At 39.8% G+C, this 19255-nt stretch overlaps 2 protein-coding genes across 3 annotated transcripts in view; one reads left to right on the forward strand and one right to left on the reverse strand.

The window, feature by feature from the left end:
- LOC139748721 (transmembrane protein 229B-like) overlaps window positions 1-19255 on the forward strand; it is a 75213-nt gene that overhangs the window by 32726 nt on the left and 23232 nt on the right. The window contains exon 2 of the mRNA XM_071662086.1: window positions 2369-3380. Within this exon, the coding sequence (XP_071518187.1) occupies window positions 3239-3380 (142 nt within the window). The 5' untranslated portion in view covers window positions 2369-3238. The remainder of the gene's footprint in view (window positions 1-2368; window positions 3381-19255) is intronic.
- Window positions 204-16273, reverse strand: LOC139748726 (uncharacterized). Of its 2 annotated transcripts, none has more exons than XM_071662109.1 (8): window positions 16136-16273; window positions 15472-15499; window positions 14558-14602; window positions 11973-12005; window positions 10475-10567; window positions 9288-9356; window positions 8367-8498; window positions 204-812 (listed from the first exon to the last, which is right to left on the reverse strand). In XM_071662109.1, exons 1-7 carry the CDS (start codon window positions 16256-16258, stop codon window positions 8407-8409), a joined length of 483 nt encoding a protein of 160 aa, XP_071518210.1. In that variant the 5' UTR covers window positions 16259-16273; the 3' UTR covers window positions 204-812; window positions 8367-8406. The 2 variants fall into 2 exon arrangements, with proteins under 2 accessions (XP_071518210.1, XP_071518199.1); XM_071662098.1 differs by lacking the exon at window positions 204-812 and adding an exon at window positions 5294-5902.

Raw genomic sequence — 19255 nt, forward strand, 5'->3', positions numbered from 1 at the left:
GAATTTCATGTTGTCAAATATAACTTAATGTAAGTCTTACAAGGGAAATAGCTGTACTTTGATATCAAGATCCTCATTACTAGACTGATGGTAGTAAATATTCACATTGGTTCATTAATAACACTTATTTCCGATTCATTTGTCTATATACATATTGATTGATTACTCTTGTTAATATAGATAGGAGAAAAGATAGTCCTTCATTATGATATTGCTGCTTTAATGATTGATTAGATATTCATTCATTGCGTTGCTCCAATTATTCCATTTGAAAGATTTCCATCAAGTAATCATAACATTTTCACTGTCGTTGGGAAAATTCTTGAGGCAGTTGCTGGAACTAAGGTCGAACCTCAAGGAAAGCTGGAATGAACTCAAGACTCAGGTGGGTTGGAGCCTTTTTTGGTCAGAAAGACGGAGCTTGAAGATAAGGTTGAATTCAAAAGTGCACTAGGTGGGGTTCCGTAGGACAGATGAATTGAAGGAGCTCACAGATTACTCAGATGGACAGAGCTGAGAAGTTTGACCAAGGGTGGTAAAAATATTTGACTGGTGTGGTCCAGATGGACAGCATCCGAAGACAGAATGGGAGAAATTCAAATGTCAGACAAGCCATTGCTTAGCTATTAGATAGATGGATCTGAGAGTATATATGGAGCTCATTACGCAGAGGTAAAACTGGAAGATTAACAAGATGGAGTTCACGTGGAGGGAGGAGTTGAGAGGTCAGTATGATGGAGGTTAATTGTTAGGAAGAAAAAATTATAGTCTAGACGGATGGGAGTCAAAGCTGGTCAAATGCGGTTTCCAACCTGTGAGGGACATTAGAAAAGCATATTAGATTCGGCCTCTCGTGGCTTCTTGTTCGAGTTTAATATACAATTAACAATTAACTACACTGCAATATGTAGATTGTACTGACTCACTCATCCATTGTATCATGCACTTCATATATATATAATATATATATATATATATATATATATATATATATATATATATATATATATATATATATATATTATATATATATATATATATATATATATAATATATACATCTAGATCTAGCTAAGAGAAAGCTGAAAGGTGAAGGACAACATTACTCGCCCTTGCTTGACACAGTACGTTGCCTGCTATTCTCAGTACCAACTGTCTCCAACTTTTCCCCTCGTATATTGTTCGATGGAGAGATACAACCACACAGACATAGACAAAATGAACAAGACATAGAAACAGTAACTAACTCCAACGAAAATACGAAAGATAATGAAAAGAGATGAAAGAAATGTTGTCAGAGATAATGGAAGGGTAATATGTATTCAATAAATTTTCAATTACCAGATTAGTGCTTCGTGTATGTCGATTTGTTTTGCGTACTTCCTGGAATATCTTTGATCTTTGAGAAGCAGTTTCAGGCCATCAGAAGGTATGAAAAGCGAGATCGTTCTCAAGTCATAAATCGTAATTTTGTCGAAATATTTTTGCCAGAGTCCTCCACACGGGCCATAATTTTCCAAATTGGATTCATGCTTCGCGTCTGTCCCAACCGTAGCAAGCAACGTTAGCATCACTGGCAGTGGTATTTCAAGAAGTGATGGAGCTCAGTGATGTCTAATTGATGGTAATAATAATAGTCATTCAGTAGTAACATAAGTCCTGATGGTAAATGGTAACAGTGCCAGTAGCTGTTGCATTTGCGTTATAATTGTCGTTGCTTTAATGATTCTAGAAGTAGTACTGGTAGAAATGACAGCACTTCTGCAACGGCAGCTACTGTAACGATAATCAGCTGCAGTAACTTGCAGGAGCAGCAGGAGTATCGGAAATATGAACAGCTGCAATATTGGCAGCAGACACGGAGGTGATACCAACGAGTTAACAAAAGTCGCGAAGACAACACCAATTCCTATAACATCTTCCAACGGATTCCCGTTTCTGCTGAGTGTTGCCTCCAATTAATTCTTCGTTCCCTGTGTGATATATCGCTGCACGATGCCGTATGGAACTCAGCCAAGCGCTCTTGGAACGCGGCCGAATAACTTGTCAGAGATCCATTCAAAAAAAGTTAGGCTTCCTTCCGATTACTCCTGAAGAGACATTCCAGGATTAAGCAGTTTCTCTCGGTTCCCGAAAACGGAACTGAATAGATTATGGATATTTGTTTCCTTAGCATATCTCCCAGGTCAGTTTTGCTGCTTGGAGAAATATCTTCTGAATCAGTTTTACGTCCTGGAGAAGTATTTATAACTAATTTCGTTTTCTCAATTCGAGTCAGTCTATTTTCCAGTATTCTAAATCTTTCATGACAGAATTATCTAAAGTATTTACATCTTTATCCTCCACTAATCTTACTTCTTCCTTTCCAGAAAGGAGAAAAGTGCACGTGTGTGTCTATGTTCTACGACGGATAAGAAGTGAATGGTAATTCTTGGAGAATAGGACGTGCGTCCTGGGTGTACGGGAGCATCTGGAATCTGGAAACCCGCCAGCTACGACGGCAACATTAGGAACGCTTAACACATGAAGTAAGGACGTTTGTTGTGGTGTTACTGCAGTAGAAGCTTAAGATCCTTTGAAATGAGAACGCAAGTGCGAGAGCAAGAAAAACTAACTTGAAGCGCAGAGCAAGGAACCAAGAAAGACCAACAAAAACATAAAGATCTTAAGAGTTGCCGTCGTGAATAGTGAATTTAGTAAGGGTTTTCGAGGAGAGAAATTAGGAATTGGATCATTTCCAGCGGATGGACTTGGAAGAGAGCCACGAGGACTAGTTAGTACAGGAACCTGGAAATCCAGCGCCGAATATACGGGCCACATTCATCAAAGACTTTAGAGTCTGGCATCGTGTGTTAGTGACAGTTCATCACCCCTAAGAACTCTGAGTACTCGGTATAAAGTACGAATGTGTGGAGAACCATCATCCATAAAAACTTAGAGACCCTCATTCTCAGGAGCTTGGAAACGTGGCACTAAGTACCTTTCCTTGTAGACAACCGTTCTCAGGAACTGTGGGACTCGCTACCCAGTGTGTTTAGAGATCTAAGGAGCGTAGAAGCCAAGAATTGAGAACGTGTGTGTGGTAAGACATCATCCTCTGGAATGTAAAAGCCCAAACCGAGTACTTGTTTGCGGTGGACCATCACCCTTCACAACTTAGAAGCTCGGCACTTGTGTTTGTGTGTGTGTGTGGTGGGCCATTAACTTCAAGCACTTGGAGAGTTGCCAGAAGCAGCAAGATGAGTCGGTACGCCGTCCTTCCAGAGCCAGAAGTGAGCGTGTGGCTGCGTCTCTACATCTATGGCCTCCACGGCTTCCTAATCGAGGTGCTCTTCACCGCTGCCTGGGATTTCGTCGTCAACAGAGACTGGGTTCTCATTGGTCAGTTCTTTAATGTTTACCTTCGTTATCATTGGCCAGTGTTTCTTGCATTATATTTTGTTTGCTGTTGGTCTACTATTCTCTGATTTTCCTACATCTCTGCTTAGTTTAGCTCGCACCTGTCTCTGTCCATGCATGTCTTTGTATTACTTTATTAAATTTTACATACATTTCCCTTTTTATTGTGCTTAATGAAGTTGATTCTCTTTTTTGTCTCTTTTCTCACCTGGTGAAAATTCTGGAGATGTTTAGAGATGTTTCTTTACATGTATAAAGTTGAGAGCCAAGCGAAGGTACCAGCCATTGAGTAGTTTTATATACAAAAGATAACGCGTGCGTAAATGTGATTTCCCAGCATCCCTTTAGACCACCATTGGTTAATAGCCTTAACAGTTTCTCATTATTCAACAAGGATAGTAACTTAGGTGAGTACACAAATTTTCATAAACTTCACTTAGTTAGCCCATGTGACAAAATTTTGTCTTACTGTATAGGGGAAAAGGTCCACAGGTTTTCATCATGCAATCTCTCTCTCTCTCTCTCTCTCTCTCTCTCTCTCTCTCTCTCTCTCTCTCTCTCCCCCCTCCGTTGCCATTACACCCTCCCTGGCCACTACACCCTGAGCAGCGAAGGGCATTGTTTAGTGGTACAATCACTCCCCATTATTTTCCCTCTTCAAACTTCCCATTCACCTATATACATCCATCCCGTCCAACAACAGAATATTTTCTAAAAATATATTTCACCCCAGTAACTAGGAGCTTCTATTCTGTCAATGAAATAATGAATCATTAGCAACTGTGTATGGGAGTTGGCCCATTGTGTTACTGACTACATCTTCCCTGTGTTTATAGACAGGGAACGGACAGACAGTAGCGCCTTGTCACAATATACAGATATCATTTCCCCTGACATTCTTTGTCAGACGTCAAGAAACAAATTTTTTGTTACACAGGACAAATCTACCATTGAGAAAAAGCTAATCATGATTATCACATTTCGTCTTTGGATACTATGCCCTCATTTAACAATCATCTTATCATATTCGTTTAATACACTCAGGGAAAAAAAAGCCAGTCACACAATTTCCAGCAATCAGTACAACAATTTAACCAAATCCTCTTAACCAACCCTAGTCATTGCATGTCAACACTTATCATCACTGAAAAATGTTGGTGTTGTATTAAAAGATGAAGGTGTGGATATATCGAAGGTGGCCTTAAATCTGACCCACAGATGGTTGTCAGGGGTGTAGCGGGTATAGTGAAGAAGAGACTATAGGGAAGATAAGGCCAATAATTCGGAGTTGTAATGAAGAGGCAGTGTAGTGAAGAGGCAGTTGTAGCAGAGATGGCTTTGAACTGACCAGCAGGAGCCAGGGAAGAGGCCGGTGGTAATGAGGTTGCAATGATGAAGATGTAAAGAAGGCAGCTTAAACCTGACCCCCAGGGGCCAGATTAAGGATCAGTGCTATTAAGGATTTAGTTAAGATGATGGTATGATGATAAAGTGAAAATGCATTTATTGTGACTAAAAGGAAGATCCCATTATCAAGGGAGATATGGAATCAGGTTTATCAAAAATATAGTAAAGATGTGTTTCGTGGTAACTCAGTCCTTAGTAAACATGATGGTCAGTAATGGAGAAGAGGTAGTCGAATGGAATTCCTTCGCAAGTGTTGGCACTTCTAGATCCTTAAGGCCTCTGTTTGAATTTCATGTTGTCAAATATAACTTAATGTAAGTCTTACAAGGGAAATAGCTGTACTTTGATATCAAGATCCTCATTACTAGACTGATGGTAGTAAATATTCACATTGGTTCATTAATAACACTTATTTCCGATTCATTTGTCTATATACATATTGATTGATTACTCTTGTTAATATAGATAGGAGAAAAGATAGTCCTTCATTATGATATTGCTGCTTTAATGATTGATTAGATATTCATTCATTGCGTTGCTCCAATTATTCCATTTGAAAGATTTCCATCAAGTAATCATAACATTTTCACTGTCGTTGAGAAAATTCTTGAGGCAGTTGCTGGAACTAAGGTCGAACCTCAAGGAAAGCTGGAATGAACTCAAGACTCAGGTGGGTTGGAGCCTTTTTTGGTCAGAAAGACGGAGCTTGAAGATAAGGTTGAATTCAAAAGTGCACTAGGTGGGGTTCCGTAGGACAGATGAATTGAAGGAGCTCACAGATTACTCAGATGGACAGAGCTGAGAAGTTTGACCAAGGGTGGTAAAAATATTTGACTGGTGTGGTCCAGATGGACAGCATCCGAAGACAGAATGGGAGAAATTCAAATGTCAGACAAGCCATTGCTTAGCTATTAGATAGATGGATCTGAGAGTATATATGGAGCTCATTACGCAGAGGTAAAACTGGAAGATTAACAAGATGGAGTTCACGTGGAGGGAGGAGTTGAGAGGTCAGTATGATGGAGGTTAATTATTAGGAAGAAAATATTATAGTCTAGACGGATGGGAGTCAAAGCTGGTCAAATGCGGTTTCCAACCTGTGAGGGACATTAGAAAAGCATATTAGATTCGGCCTCTCGTGGCTTCTTGTTCGAGTTTAATATACAATTAACAATTAACTACACTGCAATACGTAGATTGTACTGACTCACTCATCCATTGTATCATGCACTTCATATATATATATATATACTTGCCCTCCTTTCACCCTCCTGCATGTTCAGGCCCCGATCACACAAAATCTTTTTCACTCCATCTTTCCACCTCCAATTTGGTCTCCCTCTTCTCCTCGTTCCCTCCACCTCCGACACATATATCCTCTTGGTCAATCTCTCCTCACTCATTCTCTCCATGTGCCCAAACCATTTCAAAACACCCTCTTCTGCTCTCTCAACCACGCTCTTTTTATTTCCACACATCTCTCTTACCCTTACGTTACTTACTCGATCAAACCACCTCACACCACACATTGTCCTCAAACATCTCATTTCCAGCACATCCATCCTCCTGCGCACATCTCTATCCATAGCCCACGCCTCGCAACCATACAGCATTGTTGGAACCACTATTCCCTCAAACATACCCATTTTTGCTTTCCGAGATAATGTTCTCGACTTCCACACATTTTTCAAGGCTCCCAAAATTTTCGCCCCCTCCCCCACCCTATGATCCACTTCCGCTTCCATGGTTCCATCCGCTGACAGATCCACTCCCAGATATCTAAAGCACTTCACTTCCTCCAGTTTTTCTCCATTCAAACTCACCTCCCAATTGACTTGACCCTCACCCCTACTGTACCTAATAACCTTGCTCTTATTCACATTTACTCTCAACTTTCTTCTTCCACACACTTTACCAAACTCAGTCACCAGCTTCTGCAGTTTCTCACATGAATCAGCCACCAGCGCTGTATCATCAGCGAACAACAACTGACTCACTTCCCAAGCTCTCTCATCCCCAACAGACTTCATACTTGCCCCTCTTTCCAGGACTCTTGCATTTACCTCCTTTACAACCCCATCCATAAACAAATTAAACAACCATGGAGACATCACACACCCCTGCCGCAAACCTACATTCACTGAGAACCAATCACTTTCCTCTCTTCCTACACGTACACATGCCTTACATCCTCGATAAAAACTTTTCACTGCTTCTAACAACTTGCCTCCCACACCATATATTCTTAATACCTTCCACAGAGCATCTCTATCAACTCTATCATATGCCTTCTCCAGATCCATAAATGCTACATACAAATCCATTTGCTTTTCTAAGTATTTCTCACATACATTCTTCAAAGCAAACACCTGATCCACACATCCTCTACCACTTCTGAAACCGCACTGCTCTTCCCCAATCTGATGCTCTGTACATGCCTTCACCCTCTCAATCAATACCCTCCCATATAATTTACCAGGAATACTCAACAAACTTATACCTCTGTAATATATATATATATATATATATATATATATATATATATATATATATATATATATATATATATATATATATATAAATGAACCTCCACCCCACTTCTTTGTATATGAACTCTATACTTGCAGCCGAACGGCTGCCTAAATGCAATATACCAATCCTAATTATTTTCATTACTATTATCATTATTAACATTATTATTACTATTGTTATTAATTTTATTTTCATTTCTTTATTATACTTTGTCGCTGTCTCCTGCGTTAGCGAGGTAGCGCAAGAAAAACAGGCGAAAGAATGGCCCAACCCACCCGCATACACATGTATATACATACACGTACACACACACACATATATACATACCTATACATCTCAACTATTATTATTATTATTATCATTATTATCATTATTATTGTTATTATTATCATTATTATTATCATTATCATTATCATTATTATTATTATTATTATTATTATTATTATTATCATTATTATTATCATTATTATTATAATTATTATTATTTTTATCATTATTATTACTATTATCATTATCATTATTATTATTATCATTATTATTGTTATTATTATTACTATTATCATCATCAGTAGTAGTAATGGTGGTGCTGAATACTTTACACCAGGTGAGGGAATGATAAGACCTCTGTGTAATACCACATTTAAGTGTGATCCTGAATGATCATATCTACAAACGATACAGGTACGTATCCCACAATATGTACGAAAGTTAAAGGAGGGAACTTAAAGATGGTAAGTAGGGCCAATAAACATTGCAATCAAGGCTAGTAAATATTAGCACGCGAACGGATGCCCAAATTAATTCGTAACAATTCAAACTGAAATTTTCGTACGTGGAAAGGGCCAAGCTCTGTAGAACAAGTCATGTAGATGTCCCCTCTGATCTTAATAGTCGCGTTAGACTAAAAACCAGAGAAATCCTATCTAGAAATATATACTGTAAGGCAACAGCCTGGTTACATTAGAAAGGAAATTGGAATCAGATAACTATTCAAACAGACAACGATATTCCTAGATCCTCTGTATTTACCCCCACTGAAGTACGAATGAGAACCTTTGTCGTTGTAGCTCTAGTCAGCAGTGGAGAAATCTGTCGTTGGCTGCATGTCTGTAGATTCCTCTTCTGTATACGTTGAGTCAGTGTCATACGCCTTGCCTCTTACTGTTGAGAGATCGTGATCAATAGGTCTTCCATTCGTGAGCGATTCCTTACCAAGTAAAGTTAAGTCTACTTGGCATAAAAGCTGTGTTTACTATTAACAGTTAACTTGCTAAAGCATGATTAACAATTCTTGGTATTCTCAAGCCATAAGTATCCATGGATGATGATATACATGGGCAGAGTTAACAATAATTGTTATACAAGGGCAGGACGCCAAAAATCTTGGCTGCCAGCAAGTGGTGTACAATAGTATGGTGAACAATAGTTGATGTATCAAAGAGTAGACATAAAATGGCTGAATATAAAAGACATTAGGAAGATGAACTATAGTTTATATCCTAAATCTTATACATTTAATGTTATCATTGCTGAATTGTATTTCAAATCTTGAAACTGAAACGAAATTATTAGAATACAATCCTTCGTGTTGGAGATTTGGAGGAGAAAATGCACAAAATAGCTGATTTTCAATACTATTTTTGTGTGACAAGATAAACTGAATCATCATTTATAATCGGCAATCTAGGTAGAATATAAAGAGTTCTACCTTCCTGTCTTCGTACATGAAACATGTACCTCAGTTACAGCCATTATGGAAACACAAGGAGCTGTGTACCTCAAAAAAAAATGTTTTCATTCCAGCAGTAAAATAAGATAATGCTTAAGATTACTGAATGGTTGACGGGAACAATCTGTCGGTAACCAGGTTTGACTATGGCACCAGAGCTCTGGGGAATCTAATACTAACTACCTCAAAAGGTAAGGACTTGATGAAGGCTTAAAACTTACGGAATCTTAGTAAATTCTTGGGCATCTGGTGTGACTGACGTCCCTCCGTGAGTGGCAGTTCCATTTCCGCTTCAAAGATGAAGCCAAATATTATAAGGCTTGTTAAATTGGTGCTTTTAAAGAACATCTTAAGGTTATTAGGAAATTGTTAACCTCTCTCTCTCTCTCTCTCTCTCTCTCTCTCTCTCTCTCTCTCTCTCTCTCTCTCTCTCTCTCTCTCTCTCTCTCTCTCTCTCTCTCTCTCTCTCTCTCTCTCTCTCTCTCTCTCTTCTCTCTCTCTCTCTCTCTCGAGTTTAAAGGAAAAGCCCTTCTCCATAACTTTCCTCTTTATGATGTTCAAAGGATCATCAGCTGTTCAGAACTGGCGATGCCCAACGCACACATAAAGGAAAAGAGTGATTGGCCTGGACCTATTACAGGAGTAACTCACACTCGTGGTAGAGTTGGTACTTGAGGCTAATAAGCTCGAGGTGGGTAAGTGATACTTGAGGTTAGCCAGTCTTTCGTATGGTGAGACAATATATACTTAAAGGTTAGGCAGCTCATGCTCATGTTAAACAAGTCACAGTCGAGACGAATAACTCATGATAGACACCTCACTCTCAAAAGTGGTCGAGTCACACTTAATGATGTACAACTCAAACCTGAAAGAGGATAATCATAGTTTAACGGTAAGCATCACATTCACGAGACAGGGCAGTTCGCAGTTGCCGGTGGAAAACTCATACTCAAGAGACGAAAACTCACACTTGAAGATGGGCAACTCATATCTTAGGGTGGATACCTCGTCCTTAAAACTCACGACTCACAATTTAGGGTTTACAATTTACACTTGAACCTGAACGCCTCATCTCAAAAGCGTATAACTCATACTTGAGGATGGAAAACAAATACCCAAGAGAAAATAACTCACAATAAAGAATGGACAACTCACACTCGGGAATGAACTACTCACACTTGAGAAAAGACAATGCAAACCTCAGGTTAGAAGACTCAGACTTAAAGTGTGGATAAGTCACCCTCGCGAGTGGGTAGGCCACACTTGAGAGTGGACATTTAACACTTGAGCATTGCTAAATCACACTCAGGAGTGCACAACTCACTGTAAAGAGGACACAACTCATACTAGAGAGGGGACAACTCACGCTCAAGAACAGCCAACTCACATTCAAAGATATACAACTTACACATAAGGCTGGCCCATTCTAACCCGCTTCTGCTGAGATTACACACAGCTTGCAGGAGGCTCACGATGAACTCAGAGCCGGTCGTGTTGGTGGCTGCCGAGAGAGATCTGTGTATGAGCACTGCGACCATCTTACGGTTAGACACAAATATCTTACTGGTAAACTAACAAGAGATGACTGTCTCCATATCTCCTGTACTATTATATATATATATATAATGAAATTCATAGGAAATGTAATGAAAGAATTTAATTGAAGATATATATAGATATGTTTACTGCAAACCGAGTCCTGCTTTACTGAATTCCTCTTTTGAATATTAGTTACATCTGGTGATAGCAAATATTGAAATAAGAAACATCGAAGACACTTAAGATACTAATAATCATTACCCAAGGGAGTGTACCATTCCACCATACATAAGACAGTGAAATTGACACTTATAAATCATACAATGATTACACTTATCATTACATGATACACCGTATGAATATAAGATGACAGTGTGGTGCGATTTAGCATAAGATTACATCTGCTTCTTTCCGCAAAGAGTTTGTATATACCATGAGGAGTCACCTGGAACACTGGTCGGTATCTTATCCAGGACTGAGGGGACACTGGTTATGGCTAGGAATGTTAACCGATGAGGGTGTGAGTGTAGATGGAGAAGAATGGAAGAAAGTGAAGTATTCTATATACCTAGGATTGGATATGAAAGCAGAGATGAGGCATTGGGTTGGGTGGGTGAGGGTGCGATGGTACTGGGAGAGCTGAAGAATGCTTGAACATAGAAAACGTTTTCTGGGAGGGCACTAACTGGGATAATTGAAGGGATGATAGTCCCAGGAATATTATATGGATGCGAGGCATAAGATATAGATAAGACTGTGTGGAGGAAGGTGGATGTGTTGGCGAACGAAATGCTTGAGGACAATATATGGTGTGAGGTGGTTTGATCGAATAAGAAATGAAAGGGTTGGAGAGAGGTTTGGTTAAAAAAAAAAAAAAGAGTGTAGCTGAGAGAGCTGAACAGGAGGTGCCGAAATGGTTTGGACATATGGGGAAAATGAGTGAGGAAAGTTTGACAAAGAGGATGTGTGTGTCAGAGGTGGAGGGAACAAAGAGAATTGGGGAGACAAAATTGGAGATGGAAGGATGGTGTGAAAAATGTTTTGAGCAATGGGGACCTGAACATGCAGGAGGATGAAAAGTGCGCACCTGTCAGTGTGAATTGGAAGGATGCGGTATACAGAGGTCGAAGTATTGTATGGACTGAATCAGAGTATGTGAAGGTCTGGGGTAAACTATAGAAAGGTTAGTGATGTCTGGTTGTGGACTGGGAGCAGTGGTTTCGGTACATTACACAAGAGAGTGAGGAGGAAGAATGCGAGCGGATGTGGCCTTTTTCGTCTATTCCTGGCGGTACCTCGTTAACGCAGGAATCAGTGATGAATTATATATCCCACGACAGAAATATGGAGTGTATAGAGAAACTTACCTGGGTCGTTAAGGAAGCTGGAGATTCTTCTACCTGCCGGAGGATAACAGAATAAGAACATTGGTCATTGTCTCAAAGAAGAACGTGAGTAAACACACCATTATATGGAAACTCTCCATTGTATCATTATTCGTACTCTCACGATCTCACATGATATCCTAGAATGTAATATTGATTCATTTAATACTCGTATAATATCAAGCAAATCATCATTTAGAAGATATGGTAAAAATACATGATAGATATGAATATATTAAGGTATAACTCATGATATCTCGTCATGTCGCGATAGGAGAGTATATAAGGTGAAAGCCATCGGACATTCCCTTCATTTGCTGGAGGACACCAACTGCCCAAAATGATCTATATTATATTCGTCAAGCTTTCGCGTTCACAGAGACATAAGGAATTTACTAAGAAGAGAAAAACAACTGCGTCAGAATAGTTGGATATCAAATGTCAAACGCTAATAACATGTATATAAGAAATAGATTTGGAAAAACCACAAAACAATACTTTCTATGTTCTGTGTATTGTGGTATTTCCGAGTTTGTCTCCAATTTACATGTTTGCGTTTTACGTTTCATATCCAAATTTTTGGACGCAGTTTCTCGTGTATTTTTCATTGTAGTAGATCCCTGATGATGTCTCTGTGAAGGAGAAAGCTTGACTGAAATGAAATAGATGATTTTGGACATATGGTGCATGAGCACCAACCTAATGCTAGAATATTATTCAAGAAATTAGAGAAAATGAAATAAAAATTGATAACTCTAAATATGCTGTTGCATTCAATTCTATGTGCTTTAGAGGACACCTGCTCCCAGACATTTTTTTCTGTTTTTTTTTTTTTAGATTTTCCAAAACAAGGAACAGAGAAGGGGGCCAGGTGAGGATATTCCCTCAAAGGCCCAGTCCTCTGTTCTTAACGCTACCTCGCTAATGCGGGAAATGGCAAATAGTATGAAAGAATATATATATATATATATATATATATATATATATATATATATATATATATATATATATATATATATATATATATATCTATTTTGCTTTGTCGCTGTCTCCCGCGTTAGCGAGGTAGCGCAAGGAAACAGACGAAAGAATGGCCCAGCACACCCACATATACATGTATATACATACACGTCCACACACAGAAATATACATACCTATACATCTTAACGTATACATATATATATATATACACACACAGACATATGCATATATACACATGTATAAATATACTACTGTCTGCCATTATTCATTCCCATCGCCACCCCGCCACACATGAAATAACACCACCTACCCCCTCATGTGCGCGAGGTAGCGCTAGGAAGACAACAAAGCCCACATTCGTTCACACTCAGTCTCTAGCTGTCATGTAATAGTGCACCGAAACCACAGCTCCCTTTCCACATCCAGGCCCCACAGAACTTTCCATGGTTTACCCCAGACGCTTCACATGCCCTACTTCAATCCATTGACAGCACATCGACCCCGGTATACCACTTCGTTCCAATTCACTCTATTTCTCGCACGCCTTTCACCCTCCTGCATGTTCAGGCCCCGATCACTCAAAATCTTTTTCACTCCATCTTTCCACCTCCAATTTGGTCTCCCACTTTTCCTCGTTCCCTCCACCTTTGACGCATAGATCCTCTTGGTCAATCTTTCCTCACTCATTCTCTCCATGTGACCAAACTATTTCAAAACACCCTCTTCAGCTCTCTCAACCACACTCTTTTTATTACCGCACATCTCTCTTACACTATTATTACTTACTCGATCAAACCACCTCACACCACATATTGTCCACAAACACCTCATTTCCAGCACATCTACCCTACTCCGCACAACTGTATCTATAGCCCACACCTCGCAACCATATAACATTGGTGGAACCACTATTCCTTCAAACATACCCATTTTTGCTTTCCGAAATAATGTTCTCGACTTCCACACATTCTTCGACGCTCCCAAAACTTTCGCCCCCTCTCTAACCCTATGATTCACTTCCGCTTCCAGGGTTCCATCCGCTGCCAAATCCACTCCCAGATATCTAAAACAAAACAATTCCTTCAGTTTTTCTCCTTTCAATCTCACCTCCCAATTTACTTGTCCCTCAACCCTACTGTACCTAATAACCAGGCTCTTATTCACATTTACTCTCAGCTTTCTTCTTTCACACACTTTACCAAACTCAGTCACCAGCTTCTGCAGTTTCTCACACGAATTAGCCACCAGCGCTGTATCATCAGCGAACAACAACTGACTCACTTCCCAGGCTCTCTCATCCAAAACAGACTGCATACTTGCCCCTCTTTCCAAAACTCTTGAATTCACCTCCTTAACAACCTCACCCATAGACAAAGTAAACAACCATGGAGACATCACACACCCCTGCCGCAAATCTACATTCACTGAGAACCAATCACTTTCCTCTCTTCCTACAAGTACACATGTGTGTGTGTGTGTGTGTGTGTGTGTGTGTGTGTGTGTGTGTGTGTGTGTGTGTGTGTGTGTGTGTGTGTGTGTGTGTCCTTATATTCTATACAAGTTTGGACTCTGATACCAATACTCACACACTAAGTTCAGTGTCGTATGGAACCAGAAGCGCTGTTGTCCGACTGTGGTGGAAGAGAATACAAGACCCAATAAGCATTAATGTGGTCTTGGCCAGTGATGTATGAGTTCTGCGACGTCTATAGTGATACAGGGAAACAGAACTTGATGCTGAAGAAACAGATTTTCACGCGAGACATCAGACGTGAATGATGCAGAAACATATATGTCGTTTTGTTGGTTTTAGATATCACTTGACGGGTTAAAAGGCTCAAGTGATGCTGGGGATTAGAGTCTGACTGATAAGAAGGAACCAATTATAATGAACAAGCTCTGAACATAGATAGAAAACGTGATTCCATATTAAACACCACAGCATAAGACTTCTTATGGAAGAATAACATGGGATGGAATATCATATAAACTTCAGAGATTCGTTGTGAAGAACAGCAACATCACATATTCTCCTGTGGATATTACACACTGTCTGTGGGTGTGGGGAACATAGGCTGATAACTTGGATGGAACAAGACCTGACTTGTAGATATACAAGCTAAAACTTGAAAGAACTGGGTAGAAGAAGAAGACGTATCGTCGAGACATGGCGAAGGGGAATAACTTCTAGCATGAGCGGAATAAAACTGAAATGGACTAGAAAGTGGATAGGGTAGCAGGAGTGGTAAGGTAGGAAGAGATACGGATGCTTAGGTAAAAATGTGGTATGAATGGTTGTGTAGGAGATAGCGGGGATGGTTAGGCAGGGAGTGGTAGGGCTGGTGAGGTAGGAAGTTATATGGATGGTAACACAAGGTGAGGCAGGTATGGTAACGTTAAATGTGGTAGTAATTGTAACAGAACAGAGAACATGGTAGGTTTAACATGTGCACAACGCCAGAGAAGAAAGTCTGATCGGAACATTCATTTCCCAACTTACTCATCTCTTCATCGTTTTGCTGCTCATCCTGAAACAAAACAGAAAATATTGATTTTAGGACTTCCTGACGTAAATATTCACATATTGTGTAGCTGATGTGAATTCTGTAAACATCTTAAATAGGGTGTTTTTGTAGACTGTCAATCTGTTGTATCTAATACTTCAGTTAAACATATTATTCTTGTAAACTTCTTTTTATAAAACAAGTTCTGTACATATAATGCAAATCTCGAGAGAATCTTCTTTCTCAATGGGCGTGTTATAATGTAACGGTGAAAAAAAAATTCTTTCGATCATCAGTTGTACCATATGAATCTCTATTCACAGTTCACGAATAACGTTCTTTGTACCTTGATTAACGTGAAAAGAGATTGTTCCAAATTCACCACTGACTCACTGTTCAAGAATTAAGGTTAAAACCATTCGGGGTGATTCTGATATATATATATATATATATATATATATATATATTGATACAAGAGGCCGTGTCAGGGTCAAGTAATGACACAAACGTAATCTTCGTCACTGTTCTACGGTGGTATGTGAGCTGCAAATTTGTTAGTCTCAATTTTGGGGACAAAAAGGGTTGATTCATAGTCGTTAATAATTTCGAAATTGAGCTTATTCGCAAATAAAGCTTATAAACGTTTAAGCTAGAGCTTACCTGTGGTTGGAGACCGGTGACTGAGTGGAGAAGTGCCACACCAAAGAGAATTGCGAAGAGCTGGGCACGCATGGTGACTTGCTGTCGTTGGGTCGACTGGTGCACTACCTTGCCCACTGGCATATTTAAACCCTGGTCATCACCGTCACCATTCACCAGCACACCTGTGTATCTAGATATGCATTGGGAACACCTGGTCTATGCGTCATATACATCATCCCTTTTGAATAAAACCTTATATCCTTACATTAGCCGCCGCTCGTCACACACACTCACACACACACACACACACACATATATATATATATATATATATATATATATATATATATATATATATATATATATATATATATATATTTCTTTTTTTTCACACTATTCGCCATTTCCCGCATTAGCGAGGTAGCGTTAAGAACAGATGACTGGGCCTTTGAGGGACTACCCTCACCTGGCCCAATTCTCTGTTCCTTCTTTTGGAAAATTAAAAAAAAAAAATATATATATGTATATATATATATATATATATATATATATATATATATATATATATATATATATATATATATATATATATATATTTCTTTTAATATATTGTTATACTTAGTCGCTGTTTCCAGCGTTAGCTAGGTAGCGCAAGGAAACAGACGAAAGAATGGCCCAACCTACCCACATAGACATGTATATACATAAACGCCCATACACGCACATGTACATACCTATACATTTCAACGTATACATACATATACATACACAGACATATACATATATACCCATGTACATATTCATACTTGCATCCTTCATCCATTTCCTTTGTCACCCCGCCACACATGAAAATAACATCCACCCTCCACGGAGGTAGGGCTAAGAAAAGACTAAAAAAAGCTACGTTAGTTCACACTCAGTCCCTAGCTGTCAGGTGTAATGCACCGAAACCACACCTCCCTTTCCACATCCAGGCCCCACAAAACTTTCCATGGTTTACCCCAGACGCTTCACATACACTGGTTCAATCCATTGACAGCACGTCGACCCCGGCATACCACATCGTTCCAATTCACTCTATTCCTTGCACGCCTTCCATCCTCCAATTTGGTCTTCCGCTTCTCCTCCTTCCCTCTACCTCCGACACATATATCCTCTTTGTCAATCTTTCCTCACTCATTCTCTCCATGCGACCAAACAATTTCAATACACCCTCTTCTGCTCTCTCAATCACACTTTTTTTTATCACCACACATCTCTCTTACCCTTTCATTACTTACTCGATCAAATCACCTCACGCCACATATTGTCCTCAGACATCTCATTTCCATCACATCCACCCTCCTCCTCACAACCCTACCTATAGCCCATGCCTCGCAACTATATAACATTGTTGGAACCACTATTCCTTCAAACATACCCATTTTTGCTCTCCGAGACAACGTTCTCGTCTTCCACACATTCTTCAACGCCCCCAGAACCTTCGCCCCCTGCCCCACCTTGTGACTCACTTCCGCTTCCATGGTTCCATCTGCTGCTAAATCCTCTCCCAGATATCTGAAACACTTCACTTCCTCCAGTTTTTCTCCATTCAAACTTACCTCCCAATTAACTTGTCCCTCGACCTCACTGAACCCAATAACCTTTCTCTTATTCACATTTACTCTCAGCTTTCTTCTTTCACACACTTTACCAAACACAGTCACCATATTCTGCAGTTTCTCACCTGAATCAGCCATCAGCCCTGTGTCATCAGCGAACAACAGCTTATTCACTTCCCAAGCCTTTTCATCGACAACTGACTGCATACTTGCCCTTCTCCCCAAAACTCTTGCATTCACCTCTCTGACCATCCCAACCATAAACAAATTAAACAACCATGGAGACATCACACACCCCTGTCGCAAACCGACATTCACTGGGAACCAATCACTTTCCTCTCTTCCTACTCGTACATATGCCTTACATCCTTGGTAAAACTTTTTCACTGCTTCTAGCAACTTACCTCCCACACCATATACTCTTAATACCTTCCAGAAAGCATCTCTATCAACCCTATCATATGCCTTTTCATATCTATACGAGCTGCATAGAAATCCGACTGTTTTTCTAAGTTTCTCACATACATTCTTCAAAGCAAACACCTGATCCGCACATCCTCTACCACTTCTGAAACCACACTGTTCATCCACAATCTGAGGCTCTGTATATGCATTTATCCTATCAGTCAATACCCTCCCATATAATTTCCCAGGAATACTCAACAAACTTATACCTCTGTAATTTGAACACTCACCTTTACCCCCTTTACCTTTGTGTAATGGCACTATGCGGACATTCCGCCAATCCTCAGGCACTTTACAATGAAACATACATATACTGAATATCCTTATCAACCAATCAACAACCCAGTCATCCCCTTTTTTAAAAAATTCCACTGCAATACCATCCAAGCCTGCCGCCTTGCCGGCTTTCATCTTTCGCAAAGCTTTCACTATCTTTTCTCTGTACCAAACCACTCTTCCTGACCCTGTCACTTAGCACTCCACCTCGAACAAAACACCCTATATCTGCCACTCTATCATCAAACACATTCAACAAACCTTCAAAATACTCACTCCATCACCTTCTCACTTCACCATTACTTGTTATTACTTCCCCATAAGCCCCCTTCACCAATGTTCCCATTTGTTCTCTTGTCTTACGCAATTTATTTACCTCCCTCCAAAAAATTTATTTATCGTCCCTAAAATTTAATGATACTCTCTCACCCCAACTCTCATTTACCCTCTTATTCACCTCTTGCACCTTTCTCTTGACCTCCTGCCGCTTTCTATTATACATCTCCCAGTCATTTGCACTACTTTCCTACAAAATTCGTCCAAACGCCTCTCTTTTCTCTTTCACTATTCATCTTACTTCTTCAACCCACCACTCACTACCTTTTCTAATCTGCCCACCTCCCACCTTTCTCATGCCACAAGCATCCTTTGCGCAAGCCATCGCTGCTTCCCTAAATACACCCCATTCTTCCCCAACTCCCCTTACGTCATTTGCTCTCACCTTTTGCCATTCTACACTCAATCTCTCCTGGTACTTCCTCATACAAGTCTCCTTTCCAAGCTCAATTACCCTCAT

Source organism: Panulirus ornatus, chromosome 1, assembly GCF_036320965.1.
Source record: "Panulirus ornatus isolate Po-2019 chromosome 1, ASM3632096v1, whole genome shotgun sequence".
In the NCBI taxonomy this organism is placed as follows: Eukaryota; Metazoa; Arthropoda; class Malacostraca; order Decapoda; family Palinuridae; genus Panulirus; species Panulirus ornatus.

Coding starts and splice junctions, on each gene's coding strand:
- LOC139748726 (XM_071662109.1), bottom strand. CDS start 16,258: ATGCCAGTGGGCAAGGTAGTGCACCAGTCGACCCAACGACAGCAAGTC. Junction 15,500..16,135: donor TCACCGGTCTCCAACCACAG/GTAAGCTCTAGC, acceptor GTTTTGTTTCAG/GATGAGCAGCAAAACGATGA. Junction 9,357..10,474: donor AGAATGGGCCAGCCTTATGT/GTAAGTTGTATA, acceptor TCATCTTTGAAG/CGGAAATGGAACTGCCACTC.